General features: G+C 28.6%; 2 protein-coding genes across 4 annotated transcripts in view; both read left to right on the top strand.

Annotated features, from left to right (window-relative positions):
- The first annotated feature begins 831 nt into the window (after positions 1–831).
- Positions 832–1920, top strand: LOC136977900 (uncharacterized). Its single transcript, XM_067273491.1, has one exon. The coding sequence runs from the start codon at positions 832–834 to the stop codon at positions 1918–1920; it is 1089 nt and encodes a 362-aa protein (XP_067129592.1).
- Positions 1921–10912: 8992 nt separating this feature from the next.
- LOC136977914 (metabotropic glutamate receptor 3-like) overlaps positions 10913–16958 on the top strand; it is a 228243-nt gene continuing 222197 nt past the window's right edge. For 2 of the 3 annotated variants that reach the window (XM_067273515.1, XM_067273516.1), the window contains exon 1: positions 10913–12121. In XM_067273515.1, the coding sequence (XP_067129616.1) occupies positions 11615–12121 (507 nt within the window). In that variant the 5' untranslated portion in view covers positions 10913–11614. Of the gene's footprint in view, positions 12122–12761; positions 12914–16958 lie in introns of all 3 variants that reach the window. The other variant, XM_067273517.1, reaches the window with a different exon arrangement.

Here is a 16958-nt window from a genome sequence, read left to right as displayed (position 1 = left end):
CTTTGACAATTTATGGTGGCCTATGATTCTCCATCAGCTTCGTGCCTACCGTTGCCCAAGGAACCTTTTCCTGATCTGTAGCAGCTTCCTAGAAGACCGCCAGGCGGGCATGTACACCACCAATTACCACCATGTTCACCACGTCACAAAGGGTTGTCCACAGGGCTCCATTGCGGGTCCCGGTCTCTGGACAATCGTCAACAACGATCTGTTGATTTCCCTTAATGGCTCTAACGACGTTCTCATACAGGACTATGCGAACGTCGTTAGAACGGCACTGTCATCTTAGTGTCAAACAAAAACAGTAATAATCTCCCAATCCTTGGTAATGATATTCTCAACAAAGTCTCGAACTGGAGCAAGCGTGTAAAGCTCCCAATCAATTATAGCAAATGTTCTTACATCATTTTCTCTAAAAACACTCCTCTACAAAAAAGCCCAAGGATACTCATTGATGGGAACCGCATACCAAGAGTGACTGAATTTACCTACCTTGGTGTTGTCCTAGAGCAACAATTCCAGTGGACTAGACATATTGAATCAGTTAGTGCAAAGGCTGCTCGGGTCTCAAATGCTCTTTTGAGCATTGCTAAAAACACCTGGGGTGTTGGTTACAAGGCAGCTCGCTATATCTATCTTGGCGCTATCGAGCCGATCCTTCTATACGCTTCCCCAATCTGGGCCTCAGCAGCGAAAAAAGTGTATATTCAGCGAAAACTCCTAAAAGCTCAACGGATCGCCGCCCTGCGTATCTGTAGGGCCTACCGCACGGCTCCAACATCGGCCTTGCTGGTGACTGCTGATCTCATGCCGGCACACATTAAGGCGAGGATGGCTATGTGGCTGTGGCATGCCTGCAACCACTCAACAAGCTCCTGCAATAGCTGCAAAGACTTTCTTTCCATTCTTGACCAGCAAACTAAAGAGGACCTGAAACACTACACAATAGAAAGTAATTCCTACGAACTTAGCAATAGTCAGGAGTACCCATGGCTCCAAGACCGTTCCTCTCAAGTTGAGAAAATTGACATTTCCATCTACACCGACGGCTCACTGCATAGCGATGGTGTTGGGGCAGCCTTCATCCTTTACAATCACAGAAATAATTCAAATCATAGGTCTGCTTATAAGCTTGGGCCCCACTGCTCGGTTCCGCAGGCTGAGATCCTGGCAATCACTAAAGCCATGGAGCACATACACGAGGAATGGTTCCCTCAGCAGCTGAACATTTGTGTTTACACAGACAGTTTGACTGCCCTCCACTCAATCTATACCCCATTCAAAAGGGGCAAGAACGTCACTAAGATCCATCGTCTGCTTTCTGCCAACACCCACCGCCACACTGTTTACTTCAAATGGGTCCGTGGCCATTCCGGTGTTCCTGGCAACGAGGCTGCCGATCAGCTGGCAAAGCAGGCCGCCAGTTCCACGTTAGGTTACGACTACAGCAAGATACTCATTTCGAAAATCAGGCTCTGGGCTTTCAACCAGGCCTTATCCCTCTGGCAGAAAGAGTGGGACAACGGTGCTACTGGAAGGACAACACACCGTTTCATCCCCAATATTAGTGAGAGACTTAAGTGGAAATTCTTCACCCCAAACTATCGTTTAACCCAGTTAATCACTGCGCACGGCAATTTCAACGTGTACCTGAAGCGCTTTCACATCAAGACAATTGACACCTGTTCGTGCGACAACACCTCTCCAGAGGACACCGACCATCTTATTTGGGACTGCAAGCTCTACGCGCAACAGAGGATCATACTAATGGGCCACGTCCTCAAATCTAACTACAGTTGGCCTTGCCCTCACAACAGGCTTCTGCAGGACCAAGACATTCTCAATGCAGTGAATACCTTCCTGAAGACGACGGCAGCTCTCGACCCACCCCATGTCCAGCATCAAACAAACAACAACTGAGTTCCCCTTCTAATGGACTTCGCTTAACGCGTTTGTCACCTTGTGTTACAGTTTATTCATTCCATTTCTTAGCCCCACACATGTTCAGGTATGGGCTTCGTTCATCACACTACAGTTCATCGTTAACGCACGTTCCTGCTTGTTCTTGTATGTATTGTTTATTACTTAATGTTATACCACTGTAGCACTGTATATCCACTGTATAGCCGCTTCCATTTGCACCCGTGTAACCATTTTCTTGTGTAGTCAAATTTATTTTCTTACTATGTAACTTATTGTTTTAAATAAAATCCTGGTGCGGCTGGTGACCTCCCCTTCCCCTTCTCACTTCTCTTTCACATTTTCATCCCCTTAGGCCTCTGCCACAAATAACTTCCCCTTCTGTCTAACACCTTCTCAATCCTTTTCATCCCCTTTAAAGGAAATACCATTGAGTAATGCCTTCTAAACTTTCCACCTATAACCGTTACACCATCACTAATTTTGTGAATTTTTAGTGATTGCTGATTGTGTAACGGTGAAAAGAAGGACAATAGCAAGGTTTTTACCTATGTGGAAAAGTCGTATTTATATTTTTATTTATTATATATTCATAAATTTTTAGAATAACTCTGGGTACGTTTTATAACGTTATTTCAGAAACAGTGAAACAGTTCAATATTTTGTTAATAGCTAATAATGATCCGAATTTTTCAATTTGTTTTACTTCGCAGTTTCCGTGATATTACGTCTCAACGTACTGTACAATCAAAGATTGTCTATATCAGGATTGGAGAACCTTTTTGAGTCCGCGTACCACATAGTAAGCATTCCTAGCTTTAAAGACGTTTATGCGTGCCAAAGTTTTAATCTTCGAATAACGACATTTAAATAAGTTAAACGAATATTCTTTAGAATAAATGTAAAAAAAAAAAACTGATTGAAGAAAGAATGATCGGGTGATAAACCGAAAGGATGTTTGAAAAAGACAGATGATAAATCGAAATAATGATACCTTACGTGCCATTTTGGGCACGCATGCAATAAGTTTTCCACACCTAACTATATTATCACAGATACTTGATACAATGCTATTGAAGTTTATTGAAAAGTACATATATTCAATTACAAAACACATTCAATTTATTTAAAATTGCTCTTTTTAATAATTGCTCTTTTTATTAAATTACTTTACACAGGAATGAATCTTTGTTTCTGAAAGACTCTGAATACTTGGACTATATGATATTAAACTAGTTTATTCCAGAATTAACTCTTTGATTAGAACATCTCTTTTTACGTATAATTGAATATTTATTTATTTATAAATAGAAAATAATAAAGAAAAAATTATTTTATAATAAATTCTGTAAAATTAACAAATAAAAATTATTACATCATAAATTTTTAACTTTTTGAGCTGCTGCAATTTTCAAAAATTGTAGACCTATAAATTCCCAATGGCATCCGTCTTTAGTCTGGATAATGGATTTTAACAGATGAAAATAAAGCGGCCGGATGGCCGAGCGGTCAAGGTTACCAGCCTACCGCCCTGGGGGACCCGGGATCGAATCCGGACGGGTCGAGAAATCCCCAGGAATTTTTCGGGGGGTGGTTCGTCCGGATATGTCGGTCCCCGTCCCTCACCACCCGGCCGCCCCATTGTGGGCCTGGCCGAACCCATAATGGGCTTGCTGTAAGAGGCCCTCTTAGTGCCCACAGGGCGGAAAGAGTTACAAAAAAAAAAAAAAAAAAAAAAAAAAAAAACAGATGAAAATGGTTTTAAAATATGGAAGCAAAGGAGTAGTAGATCCCGATTAACTATATGCAAACGTACGTCCGGCTTTCACAGAAAGTCACGTTATTTCAATTCAAAAATTTTCTCCTGAAAGCTGTTAGATAGATAACTGGATAACTCTATTTTTAACGGAAAAGCATAATGTACAGGAACAAGATATTACTAAAATTGAGATCATTATGACGAAAACTTGCAGCCTGGCATTGTGACGATGTCACAATAAATAATTGTATATTATTGTTTTTTATCATGTTTTAATATTTATTTCACGTGTTGTATGAAATATCTTCATTGTAAAATTATCTTTTAGACAAAGAAATATCTCATTTATTTGACAAGAATTTCAATTTTTAGAGTTTGGAAACTAACTACCAAACACTATTTATTATTAGATTTATATTACGATTTATTCATAATTTAAAAAAAATCTTTGAATGGATTAATATCATTATAAAATGTCAGCATCAATCGACTGATGTTTCATGGGGAGAATGTCAGAGTACTATGTAAACCTAAAACTTTGAAAACTTCGTTTGACAAGTTTAAAAGAACAAAGGGTTAATGTTACCTATGGTTCCAAAATGGCGGCTCGTTTCTGATTCCAGCAAATAAAAGAAAGGAAACAGTGGGAAAGCACGTTCTAACCTAACCTAACCTATTCTAATAATTTTGTTGGTAATAATTATGGTAATTTATTAGAAAAGGTTAGGTTAGGTTAGAACGTGCGTCCCCACTGTTTCTTTTATTTGCTGGAATCAGAGACGAGCCTCCATTTTGGAACAATAGGTAACATTAACCGAACAAAGAAATCCCGTGAGACTATAAGCACATAAACATGGTATTTATGGAAAACATGTAATGTACTATCTGCTTAACATTATTTTTACACAATAATAGAAAAATTATTTTAATATCACACATCATCATGCAATTATAAGTTAACTATATACAAATCGAATGAATTTAGCCGAAGTGACAATACAATTCTATCTGCGTGCAGTGTACTTATACAAAGTAATTTAAAAATCTATCCTAACATGCATCAACATTAATGCCATTATTTGAATTAATATTATTTAGATTTTTCCTTATTTATTTCTGAGAAATGTTTCTAAGGTTTTCTTTTAACAGTATTTTTTCTTTACACAAACTTTTTATATTATCTGTATTATCTGTATTGATGTTACAATTTACATCATTACAATACAAATATCATGGTGGCATCATAATACCTAATCTGATAGCTTCTTGGTACTCTTTTGATGTTTTTCTCAAATAGTCTTTTCGTTTCTCTTATATAACATTTTGTTTGATTTTTATAAGTAAAAAATATCTTGTAGACTATTCCAGTTGTTTTAAGTTTCTCTTCTTTTTCACATAGTAAACTTGATACTCTATTCTTTTGAGAAGGAGCCAACGCTATAGAAAATTTACTAAATTCACTCTTATATTTTTCAAATAACCTTTTGTATATCTTCTTCTTTATGTGCCCTGTCCTCCAAGAACGTTGGCAACCAGTCGCATGATTTTGATTTTGTTGTCAGCTGATTTGAATAGTGATCCGGTACTAAGCCCAAACCATTGCCGTAAATTTTTCATGAAAATGTGTCATGTCACACATTCTGTTTACCTGTTTACTCGGGTTTTATTTTTGTGTATTGTATTGCGCATCAATACGCCGTATTATTTGCCGCTGCCTCCAAACTGAATCGTCAACGCAGAGCGACAGGCCACATCATTCATTGCCATTAAACAAGCCTTAGGCTTATACATTCTCAGTAATGCTGCATTCTCGCTAATCTGGCACTCGTCTGTGCAAGGAATAGCCGGATTAACAAGAGTCTAGCGTATACATATTTTTCTTACATCGATGAATAATTCGTTTCGGTTAACATAAATTATAATTTGTTATTTTTGAAGAATCATTTTTTAAAAGTAGTTTGGTAATAGAATTGATATAAAATTAGAAAATCGAAATATATTTGTAAGGTGTAATTAAAATCATATACTAGTTAAATATTTTTATTGAACAAATAAAAATCAATAATAAAGAAAAAGATAAATAAAATAGCTATATATCGCCTCTGTTTAAAAATACTAAGCAATAGAACTAGATAGAAACAATGTAGGTAACCATATCTTTTATACTAAGTGCTCTATAAAATATTCAACGTCTACAATGTATAAATACTTATTTTAATATTTCTTTCAATTTGAAAATATCTCAAGCATTATCTTCCTTTTTGTATCATCTTTAACAGCATTGTGTTGGTGTGTTACATATTCTCGAAAATTTTTCTTTTCATAGAACTTTTTGAATTTATAGATTTAGCAGAAATCTCGGTGTGACATATTTGAGAATAGGATATTTACGAAGTCAGACGAACAGTTTTTTTTATATATTTTTTTTCAATTATAGATTGCATTCAAGAAAAAAGGTAGCAACAGTTAAAAAAATAAATACGTTTGTATTATTGTTATTTATAAAATATGAAGTTCTATACTAGACATACGAAAATAAACATGCCAATGTTTATTGTCTCCATTTTTTTAATTTAATATTTTCTTATTTTTGAACTAAATAAATTATTATTGTGGATTTATCCACTAAACACTGTTCGTATCTACTGGCGATAAATAAGATATACATTTTATTTATCTCTAGTGCATAAGAATAACATTAAGAATATAAAAAATAAAAATGTAGTTTTGCTAATTTTTAATTGTATTCAAATTTCAGTACTTACATAATAACAAAACTTTTATTACATTAGAATTACGTGAATTATAACATACATATAATATGTAAACACTAGTGATATTTCAGTGATTAAAAAATATTGATAAATACATTCTGATTATAAAAATTTCATTTAAATAAGTATAGATCCAAATGTAGTAAAGAATTTAAAATTACAAAACTCTGTAACTCCAAACTAATACGATAGTTAGCTTTTTTCTGAAGCACATTATACTTGATAATAATATTCTTAGAAAGAAATTATTTCTCTGTTGTCAAAAATTCTTAGAATAGAATTTCGTAATATGAAGTAAATATATTTTTCTGGAATATGCTCTAAGAAAAGATCTGACGAAATATTTTAGTTGAAAATTTCTCAAGTTTCATCCGAACTATGTTATGGAAATGATTGAAGATAGTTCTATAATCTAATCGAAACTGAATAAAATATAAGTAAACTTTTCCACAACCGGATTTAATTCGAAAAAGAAAAAAAAATATGTCTTCAGTTCAGATAGGAATCTATATAAAAAGTACTTACCTCTGAAGTAATATGTTGGTAATATGTTCAATAAATGTGATTAAAACTAATGTTTTAATCAAACAATTACAGGGGGGTTAGCAAAAGATTTTGCTAATCTTGCTTCACTAAACGAAACATATACTGTATATAATTTATTTACGATAGACAAATTTTCACTTTTTATTATAAACATTACTAAAATGCTTCCAACTGCTGATAAACAAGTATATATGACATCACATGACTGATAAAATACCATCACCCTGGAGCCACTACCAGACTGATACGCATGCTACTACTAATGATTGATGCACTGCATTAGGTTCAATTTATTAAATCGAATTTTCAATATCAGATTTACAATAGATTACTACGGTTGTTGTAATTCATCATATTTATATAAAAACGATTATTACGAAATATATTATCGTCATAATCATCTTTATTAAACTTGTAATAAATATTAAGTAAATTTTAAAAGATTTTTAAACAATTTTTATGATAAATTGATTTATTTATTGGACTAGTTACTCTATTAAACTATTTTAACCATACATAAGAAATTTTCTTTAATCGAAAGACCAGATCCTAATTCAAAGATATCTCATAAAGCCGAAAGTTGTATTGCATGTTGCATAAGTTTATACATTCAGCATACGTACGGTACATATAACACAGTTTTAATATACACATTTTCATTTTTAATAAAAATTTTAGTTAATTTATCCGAAACCTGAAGACAAACAGATATTTAATGCCGTACATTGTACTATTTTATATTCGATCAGGTAACTAGAAGCCACAAAAACTCTGATTTAGAATAATTTTTTTAACTAATGTTTACAATAATAATAATAATAATAATTTTACATTTAAAATGATTAAATAAAAATTATAAATTATAATTTTATCGAAAGACAGAATAAATTTTTATGCAAGAAAATACTTTTCTAAACGATGATCTAATACATTTTTTATTTATTGCTTTCTTCGAATTATGCAGTTAACAGTATATTAGAAAAAAATGTATGTAAATATATAAGGAAATTAATGTAAACATGTATTAAAGTGATAAGAATATATATATAAATCAATAATTCTAATGATGTAAGGAATTTTATTACGCACATTTTTGTACACATAAACGTTTATTTTAGTCGAGTGTTATTGAATTGCATCGTTTCGATAATTATACTTTCTCTCATTATCAAAACTTTCTAATGTTAGTGAATGTCAACGCTGAATATTGGAAATACATGTCATTTATAATAGTTTGTAGAGGCAAAATTCTGACACTCGAGCACGTATTTGTCACAAATTCTTGCTTACGAATGCTGCATCAGCTTACGATAAAATGGCCTTGTATTTAAAAGGCTAAATTTAAAATGTTGATAGGACATTAAATAATATCACTAATTTATAGAGTTGAGGCAATTCAGGAAGTTGAGTAATTTTATAAAATTCAAAACTATACTTCAATGATCTTGTTGAAAGGAATTTAATTAAATTTTCCAGGTTTGTATAGATAATAGGCTAAAGCTTAGATATAGGCTATGTAAACCTTTAACGTAGAAGTTGTCAGGCTAATGGACGGAAAATTGTATATATTTATTAGATAAATATTAGTTACGAGAGTTTAAGCATGTTAAAATATTTGATAAAAGTCAAGTGTTATAACGTAGAATAAGCATATTTTAATTTTTTGAGTGTATTTATTTTAAAACAAAATTATATAAACAGTTAATTATTATTATGCTATAAATTCTAGATTAAAATGTTAATGTGTTTTTATATATTTTTCTGTTAAGAAAGTTTAGCATAGTTATTTAAAAATTTGTGTATATTTGGTGAAATTAAAACCGTGTTTTTGATATTTATACACGATTTTAAATATTTCACATTATATTTGTTTAGAGTGATGCCAAGTATAACCATAGTATTCTTCTCAAAGTTAAATATCTTATAAAACTTTTATTGAAATATTTTCTAAATAAATACATTTAAAATTAAATCCCTCATACATTTGCAGCTCTTACTACAAAGTTAATGCAGTATTCGAAAAATAAATTATATCTATCTGCTAATATTTAATACTAAATGCTTAATATAAAAAAGCATGTATTAAGACTAATATACTTTGCATATAATAACAATTAGAAATTATATAGCTTATCTTAAATGTGGGCTGTGCTAAATATTCAATCGAACCGTCAGAGCTAGACGCTTCGATCCAAAATGCTGACGTATAAACTCGTTCAGCATCGCTTGCACTTTAAATTTTTTATTTCTAAACATTTATTTTAAATAAAACTATTCTTTTTAGTTTTTCTAGACGAAATAGCATTCTTATAAAAGTAGACAGAATATTTTAAATGCGAAACAAGTAATAAAAATATTTGAAAAAACCCTTCACTTTCTATAACAAAACTGTTCAACGTATATTTTGACGCGTAAAACGATAAACGTTTATAACTTTTCCGCGTGTTGAATGTTAGAGAATATTTTAATATGAAAGAAATAGTTGTCTAAATTGCAACTAAATTTTATTTGTGTGATAAAAACTAAATTGGAATGTGAAAGAAACCGTTTGATTGGCTTATCAACCTCTATTTAATTACGATATAAGCATTAAATAACCGTTAATATCTCATTGGAATTTCTCAATGGCACTTTAATTTTAATTAAGATGACTTTTGAGTTAGAAATTGGAAAAAGTCAATTTTCAAAACAGCACTAAATGTAATGTTAGCAGAAATGATTTTTTCTCGAGTTATTTTTTCAATGACTCAGATAAATCTTGACCATTTACTATTCTGAGAAACATTTAACTCGATATTTTGTACGCATGCGTGTATAGAATATCCGTTTCCGTTAAAGATAATGGCGACATCTGTTGGAAGTGCAGCTATCGATAACGGTCTCTGTAATCGGACAAGATTCTAGACAGTGGCGACATAACAAACTTTGTTACTTTGTCAGTAAATGAGTTTCCGTAATACAAACTAATTGTATGTCTTAATATAAAGCTTTCATACTACTTTATATATATATATATACACCATTAAAAGAATTATTATTATTGCATAAAAAATATAATGTACTCAAAGCTACGAGTTTATAAAATTATATAAGATATTTATCAAGATAAATTTTGTAGAGAAAATTATTGTTGTAAAAAGTATTTTACTCTATCGAAAAATAATAATAATTGTTCACCACAAGAAGAGTTTTCTCTCATTATTTCTCAATTTATTTCTGCTCTCTAGACAGAAATAAGGAAGGTATAAAGGCTCAAGTTGCAGACTTAACATTAATGATTAGATACCGTCTCCACTTCAACAACCACAAGGATAGCAATAGATGGAGAATCAATTCACTAATAACATCTCTTTCTTCTATTTTCTTTAATCTAACTTGGCTTCAAAGGCTTAATTAGTGCTAAATAGTCCTTCGGAAAACACAATAAGTTCTGATAAATAGCTATTTGCCATTTTTTTAAATGAATATAACACGGGAAAATTTAATGAAATTACGCGTATTATAAAATGGTATAAAATGAAATATTTGTATATTAGATAATTTAATTTCATACATACGAATACTATTTAGTCGCAGATATGAATACTTTTATAGTTATGATAGTAATTTTTAAAAAGTATAAATAATAATAATGATATTTTAACATAAAAATCATATTATAAACGTTATTATATACATAAAATTACAGTTTATTTATATTTTATTTTATATATTTTAACTTTTTATAAAATTTAAATAGAATTAAATTTCTACGTTTGAATTTATAATTAATCGAATTTATAATTCGATTTAAATTAATTGTGAAACGTTAATTATTTTATTCAGTTTAGAATGTTTTGTTGAATTTATTTGTTTATCAAACGAAGCAATTAGAAACAAAAGGCATTTATCATAATGTTAGCTTATCTTCGAATAGTGTCTATGAACCTAATCTTAATGAGGCAAAACAGGAAATTATCGTATCTAATTTGCATTATTTGCTTTATTTTTACACTCAAGTATCTATTAAAGAATAAATTTATATGTCCTTCAGTCGCGTGAATTTGATAGAATATATCTTCAAATCAGTCGATATTAATCTTACACAGCAAAAAGTGGAATTTAGATAAATGTTCTCGTTAAACGTTTTAACGTTTATCTTTAATTGCTAACACGATTAATCAAACATCGTTTCGTAATTCATTCGTGAGAGGTGCTGTTTACACAGATTGTGCGGAAGCACAATAGTATAATACAGTAGCATCACATCCGCTTTTCTTGTCTTCTCTGACGTTTATCCTCATTCCAACGAACTGTTCCGATGGCGCTTGCGCATGGCTCTCCTTGTTCTTGGCAAGCGCGTGGACGGCAGTACTTGTTCGACCTTTGCAGCACGTGGACCTTTGCATCCCTCTTTCATTAATCGCTAAAGCGTTGGATTTAGTCTCTGTCAATAGATAAATTCTGCATTGAGCGCAAACACAATACAAACTCTTTAATTAAATGATGTTTGTCTGATTCAAAATTTCTTGTTCTTTCGATTTATATGACTTTTCTTATTCGAAAAGTGAGAAAAACTCCTTTGGTGTGCCAAGATTTGTGCAATTAGAAGAAGAATTTATTCATTAATTAAACTATGAGGCAATATAGAACATTTCTTAATAGAGAAACATTAATAAGTGTGTGCCTCTTTCTGGAATTCGTACCGAAGATAGATGCCAAGTCTAAATCGTATCATCTAAAATTAAATGGAGATCTGATATTGGGTGGTTTATTTCCAATGCATGAGGCTGGAATCGGAACCGATCCAGATAGGGCGTGTGGAAAAATCAAAGAAGAGAAAGGTATACAGAGAATGGAAGCAATGTTATACGCTCTAGATCAGATAAATGAAGATAATGATCTTTTACCTAATGTCACATTGGGCGCTTTTATATTGGACACCTGTTCCAGAGATACGTACGCTCTAGAACAAAGCATGGAGTTTGTTAAGACGTCGTTAACTTCTATGGACGATTCCGAATATCACTGTAGAGATGGAAATCGTCCAATTTATACTCCAAGGAAGCCTGTTTCTGGTGTTATTGGAGCCGCTTCTAGTACAGAATCTGTTATGGTTGCCAATATATTACGACTCTTTAAGGTAGGATTATGTTCGTATTTTTATTAATTCAATCAATAATTTTCTGCTGATTTAAAGAAATGTTGCACGCTCTCATTCATTTTCTATTTCCATATCTTAATTTGAAGTGGTATTAATAGACTTTTTTGTTTTTAAATTTGCATCTTAAAAGCATAATCATATAAAAAAGTAAACAGAAAATTACATCGAAACACTTCAAAGAACATTCATTTGATAAAACTTATATTTAGTTATTTAAAAGCAATTTAAAATACTAAATAAATATTATTTAATTGAAATAAATTACACAAATTCTGCGTTTTTAACTATATTCATTTCACAACATAATTTTAAAAAAACATAATAAATTCACTCTTTAATTAAAGAAAAAGTTATAATTTGTTAACTAAAGTTCAATTAATTTAGAGTTAATATTATAAATAATTAAAAACAGCTTTATTTAAATGATTTTAAATAAAAAGATATTCATTAGCGTATATTAAAAAAATTTGATAACCTAAACATTTATAACGCAAATAAAGATCGTCAAAATTATTATATTTGGATAATAAATAGGTTAATTAATTAATTAATTAATTTGCAATTTTAAATTGTATATTGATATCACTTCACTAATTATCATTTCATTGTTAAAATATAGACTCTTGTGTTTACTTTGGAATTAATCAATTTAATTTTTGATGACTAAGTTAATTTGATAACACCACAATAAAATTGAATTTGAATGAAATAATGAGGAAAAGACGATTTATGCAATATTGACAAAGGAGAAGACTGATGAAATTCAGCTGGGTAAGCCAAACTTAAATAAACTATCAGTCAGTTGAGTGGAAAAAACCATGAATAAAACTCCTTAACTTTAATACATTTATCAAAACAATTTATCATCAAATTTTTGACGAGATTTGAATATTATTAATCTAATTTTTGGCGATTTTTTTTTAATTTAACGATAACTAATTCGGGAAACAGACAGAATTTTATTAAAAAAACTTTCGAATTTTTTAATATTTAATCATAATGATAAAACTGTAATAAATATATTAATTATTATTAATATAATTAAAAATATTGAATTAATTTGTTACAAACTTATCATTGTCTGTTAATAAGACATAAAGTTAACTTATTTTATATTTTATAAATTGGTAACCATATATTTACATAATTAAATATATTTATCAGTATTTATATTATATAATGAATTAAGGAGATTTTCGTATAACGTCAGTAAGTTAATTTTTTTCATTTTCTATTTTATATTATTTGAATAAATTTTTTTTAGTAAATTTAGAAATTTCATTAGAATTTTTCATTCGATACATTATATAAAATTTAATTTCCTTCGTTTATATTAAGAATTAAATGAATTTAAATAATAATATTTATAATAGGCCGTTATAATGGTGTGGCATTTATATTGTCACATTTATAAGTAGAAATAAAAATTTACATTAGTTAAATTAATAAAACAAAAGGTTACGACTTCCTTCAGTTTTATATGTCATGAAAGGAGACAAACACATGCTAATTCCCATATATATTTATTACAAGTTAATGATTTTAATAGTCTATTTTTAACATCACCTTCTTCGTTGAGAAGAAAAGAATGATGAGAATGAAGAAAAGAATTTCTCTTATTTAAAAGAAAAAGAAAGAATTGTTAATTGATTATAATTGAATAAACTTATAAAATTTAAAGTTATATAATTGAATTTCTTTAATTATTTACTTTTGGTCTTATTACAACTAAATAAGTTTTATTTGCTTGTATACAATTAATGCAAGCAAATAAAGGTTAGAAAAATTATTTAAAATATCTGAAAGAAACGGCGTATTATCTAGAGATGCTTAATTTATCATGGCGTATTATATAGTTTTAATAAAGCGTCATGGTTACAGGAAATAAAAATTAAATTTTGAATCAACAGAATAATAACTTTAAAGTTAGAATCATAATTTTGATCAAACTTGTTACGTAACAAGTTCCCTATTATCTGTCAAATGATTTAATTAACAAACTGTCTAATATATCACTGAACTGAACATATAATTCTTAATGATCGATACTTTGTGGTTTTTCACAGAATTAAAACGAAATATATAGAATATTTAGAAAATAAAAATTACAATTAAATGAAAAATATTACGTTTAATTCATTTTTATTTTTATTTTTTTTCCCTTTAAACATAAAAATGATGTTTTTAATTTGTCAAACTTATGAAATTACTTTTCTATGTAAAGCAAAAGTTTTCGAGCAATGTTTCTTTTTTTTCTTCTATTGAACTCGCTATTTTTTTTATTTTTTATTTTTTGCTGTGAACTTTCAATTATATCGTTAAGAAAGACTTTTATAATTAAGTTACTTTCATCGATTTTATTTCTGAAGAATTTTTTCAAATTTTTTTGTTTGTCGAAAATCTCTCAAGATATTGAAATTTATTGGAATATTGAAGAAAATCTCGAGTAAAGTTCTTGTTGATTTTACGAGTACACTTTTATGTTTAATAAGACGATACATTTTAAGAATTGTTTAACAAAAATAATTGTATCTTATTTACTTCTAAATCTAATTAATTAAATATAAAATCACTTTTTTTACAAATTTTCATTATTGTACAATAATAATGCAAAAAAACGTAAATTATTTTATTTTATTAAACTAAAAGTTTTAAAATTAAATAATATATGAATATTATTAATTCTATAAAAGATGATGTTAAGTCTAAAACTTTTTTTTTAATAATAATTTAAATTTGAACGTTTAAAAGTTAATTATATGTTAATATTATTTATATATCAACTTTAATTATAATGAAAAAGTTAATTTTATTAGTCTAAATGCAAATTAGAATTCTAATTTGCATTATGTTTTAATTTTTTTCTTAATCTGTTCATTTATTCCTTGAATATTTGTTAAATAAATTCATCGGTCTTTTTATTGATAGATTAAACAAAGTATATAAATCTATCAACGTCCTTAAAGTCCTCTTTTGTAATCATATTTTCATCAATAGTTAAACGTAATTGAATTTCAGTTTATTAACATCACTAACCTTTAATAACCTCTATTCATATTATTTCTATCTTTTCATGCAGTCGATATAATATATTTGAGAGAATACAATAGTATTTTTAGCATTTATTTAAAATTAAAATTTTTTAAAATTATATAAAGCGGAATTTAAAATTTATTAAAGCGTAATTATATAAAATGTTTTCTATACATTAGTTAAACTTCTGCATCTTAAATGATGATGATCTTTACTAAAACTAAAGACATGTAACAAGTCATTAAAATTTTACATATCCAGTGCTTATTTCTTTATTTATTTTTAATCAATGTTTTAAATCCTCGCATTTCCTGTTTATTTTTAATCGGTAATTTAAATCCTGTGCATTTCCTTATGTTATATATCAGTATGTCCACACTGAAATATTTAACCTTTAAATTGATTTCGGAAGATACGTAACTGGCATATTCAATCAATTAACTAAATTTTTGGTGAAGATTTAGCATTAGATTTTCTAACAATTTTATTTTTAATCTTATTCACATAGGCCTAACGATCAATTGTTAAAAATATATTGTTTCTGAGAACGTTTCCATATTTTTCTTTCTTGCAACACGAAATATTTTATTTTAATATCAGTATTTTAATAAAAGATTAAAATAAGACCAGTTTATTAAATTTTTTATAATAAAAATTTGAAACTTGTTGATTTTATAATACATATTTAATGTATGATGAATTCTAAATTGAAAAGAAAGAAAATATTCTATTTCATTACAGAAAGAATAAAAACACTGTTTAATTTTTTAGAAGTAGGACCGAAACACCTTTACCTAATGTAAAGAAGTCGTGACATCTACAACTTGAAAGGGCATTTTGTAATTATTAATGAAATCGTAGATGATATTCTACCCGTGTTACTGATAAGTAAACATAATTTCATATTTTTTCCTTTTTTATCAGATATAATTGAGTTTCGATTCGCGATTATCTACACCGATCCTTGGAGTATTTTGTTTTTATTTAGTTTATTTAATAAATTAATTTTTAATAAAATATTAAATTTACAATTATATTTTGTTTTAATGTACTTTATTTTATTCATTTAATCGGCATTATATAATTTATATGTAACTTATAAAAAGGCAATGATTGTTATAAACAGTTCATCAATTTCTGTGTAAAGATTTTTTTTTCATTGTTTTTAATGAAGCTAATTTCAGAATAAAAATTTGATATTTTATTATTTATTATGATGAATTATTTGATTATGGAGGTTATCCAACTAATGTTATGATATTAGTGAACTCATATATCAAAACAAAGTCGTAAGCTGGGAAGTGTTGAATTTGCACCCAGATTTATTAAGATATGCCAATAATCCTATATTTTTTCCTGTTCTATATAAAAAAAAATATAGTTACTATATACGAGTTTGTATAAAATATATATAAGCCTAAATGCAAAATGTGATTTGTTACTTAATAAAAATACTTTATCTAAGAATATTCAGTATATATTTTTTTGTCCATTTTGTCCAGGAATATATTTTTTTTCACTTATAAATATATAAAATTTAAACATATTTCAAAATCAGATTGAATGTAAGCAAAACAGAATTTGATATATTAACTCCCTTTACTTTAAATTCTTTTTATCAAAATAAATCACAAAAAAAAACAGTTTTATAATCCGGTTATTTACTTCATTGAGCAATTTAATTCTCTTCTGTACGATTTATTCAAAAAAATATACAGAAACCAATTTTTTAATCAAATTTTTTATACTAAATTAAATTTCGAAAGTTCCAAAACAATTTCAT

This window comes from Centruroides vittatus, unplaced genomic scaffold (assembly GCF_030686945.1).
Source record: "Centruroides vittatus isolate TY-2023 unplaced genomic scaffold, ASM3068694v2 contig_482, whole genome shotgun sequence".
NCBI classification, from domain to species: Eukaryota; Metazoa; Arthropoda; class Arachnida; order Scorpiones; family Buthidae; genus Centruroides; species Centruroides vittatus.
The sequence above is the reverse complement of the archived record's forward strand: the minus strand, read 5'-3'. Positions and strand labels throughout refer to the sequence as shown.

What these genes read in the sequence shown, in the direction of transcription:
- LOC136977900 (XM_067273491.1), top strand. Translation starts at nt 832, where the DNA reads ATGGCTATGTGGCTGTGGCATGCCTGCAACCACTCAACAAGCTCCTGC.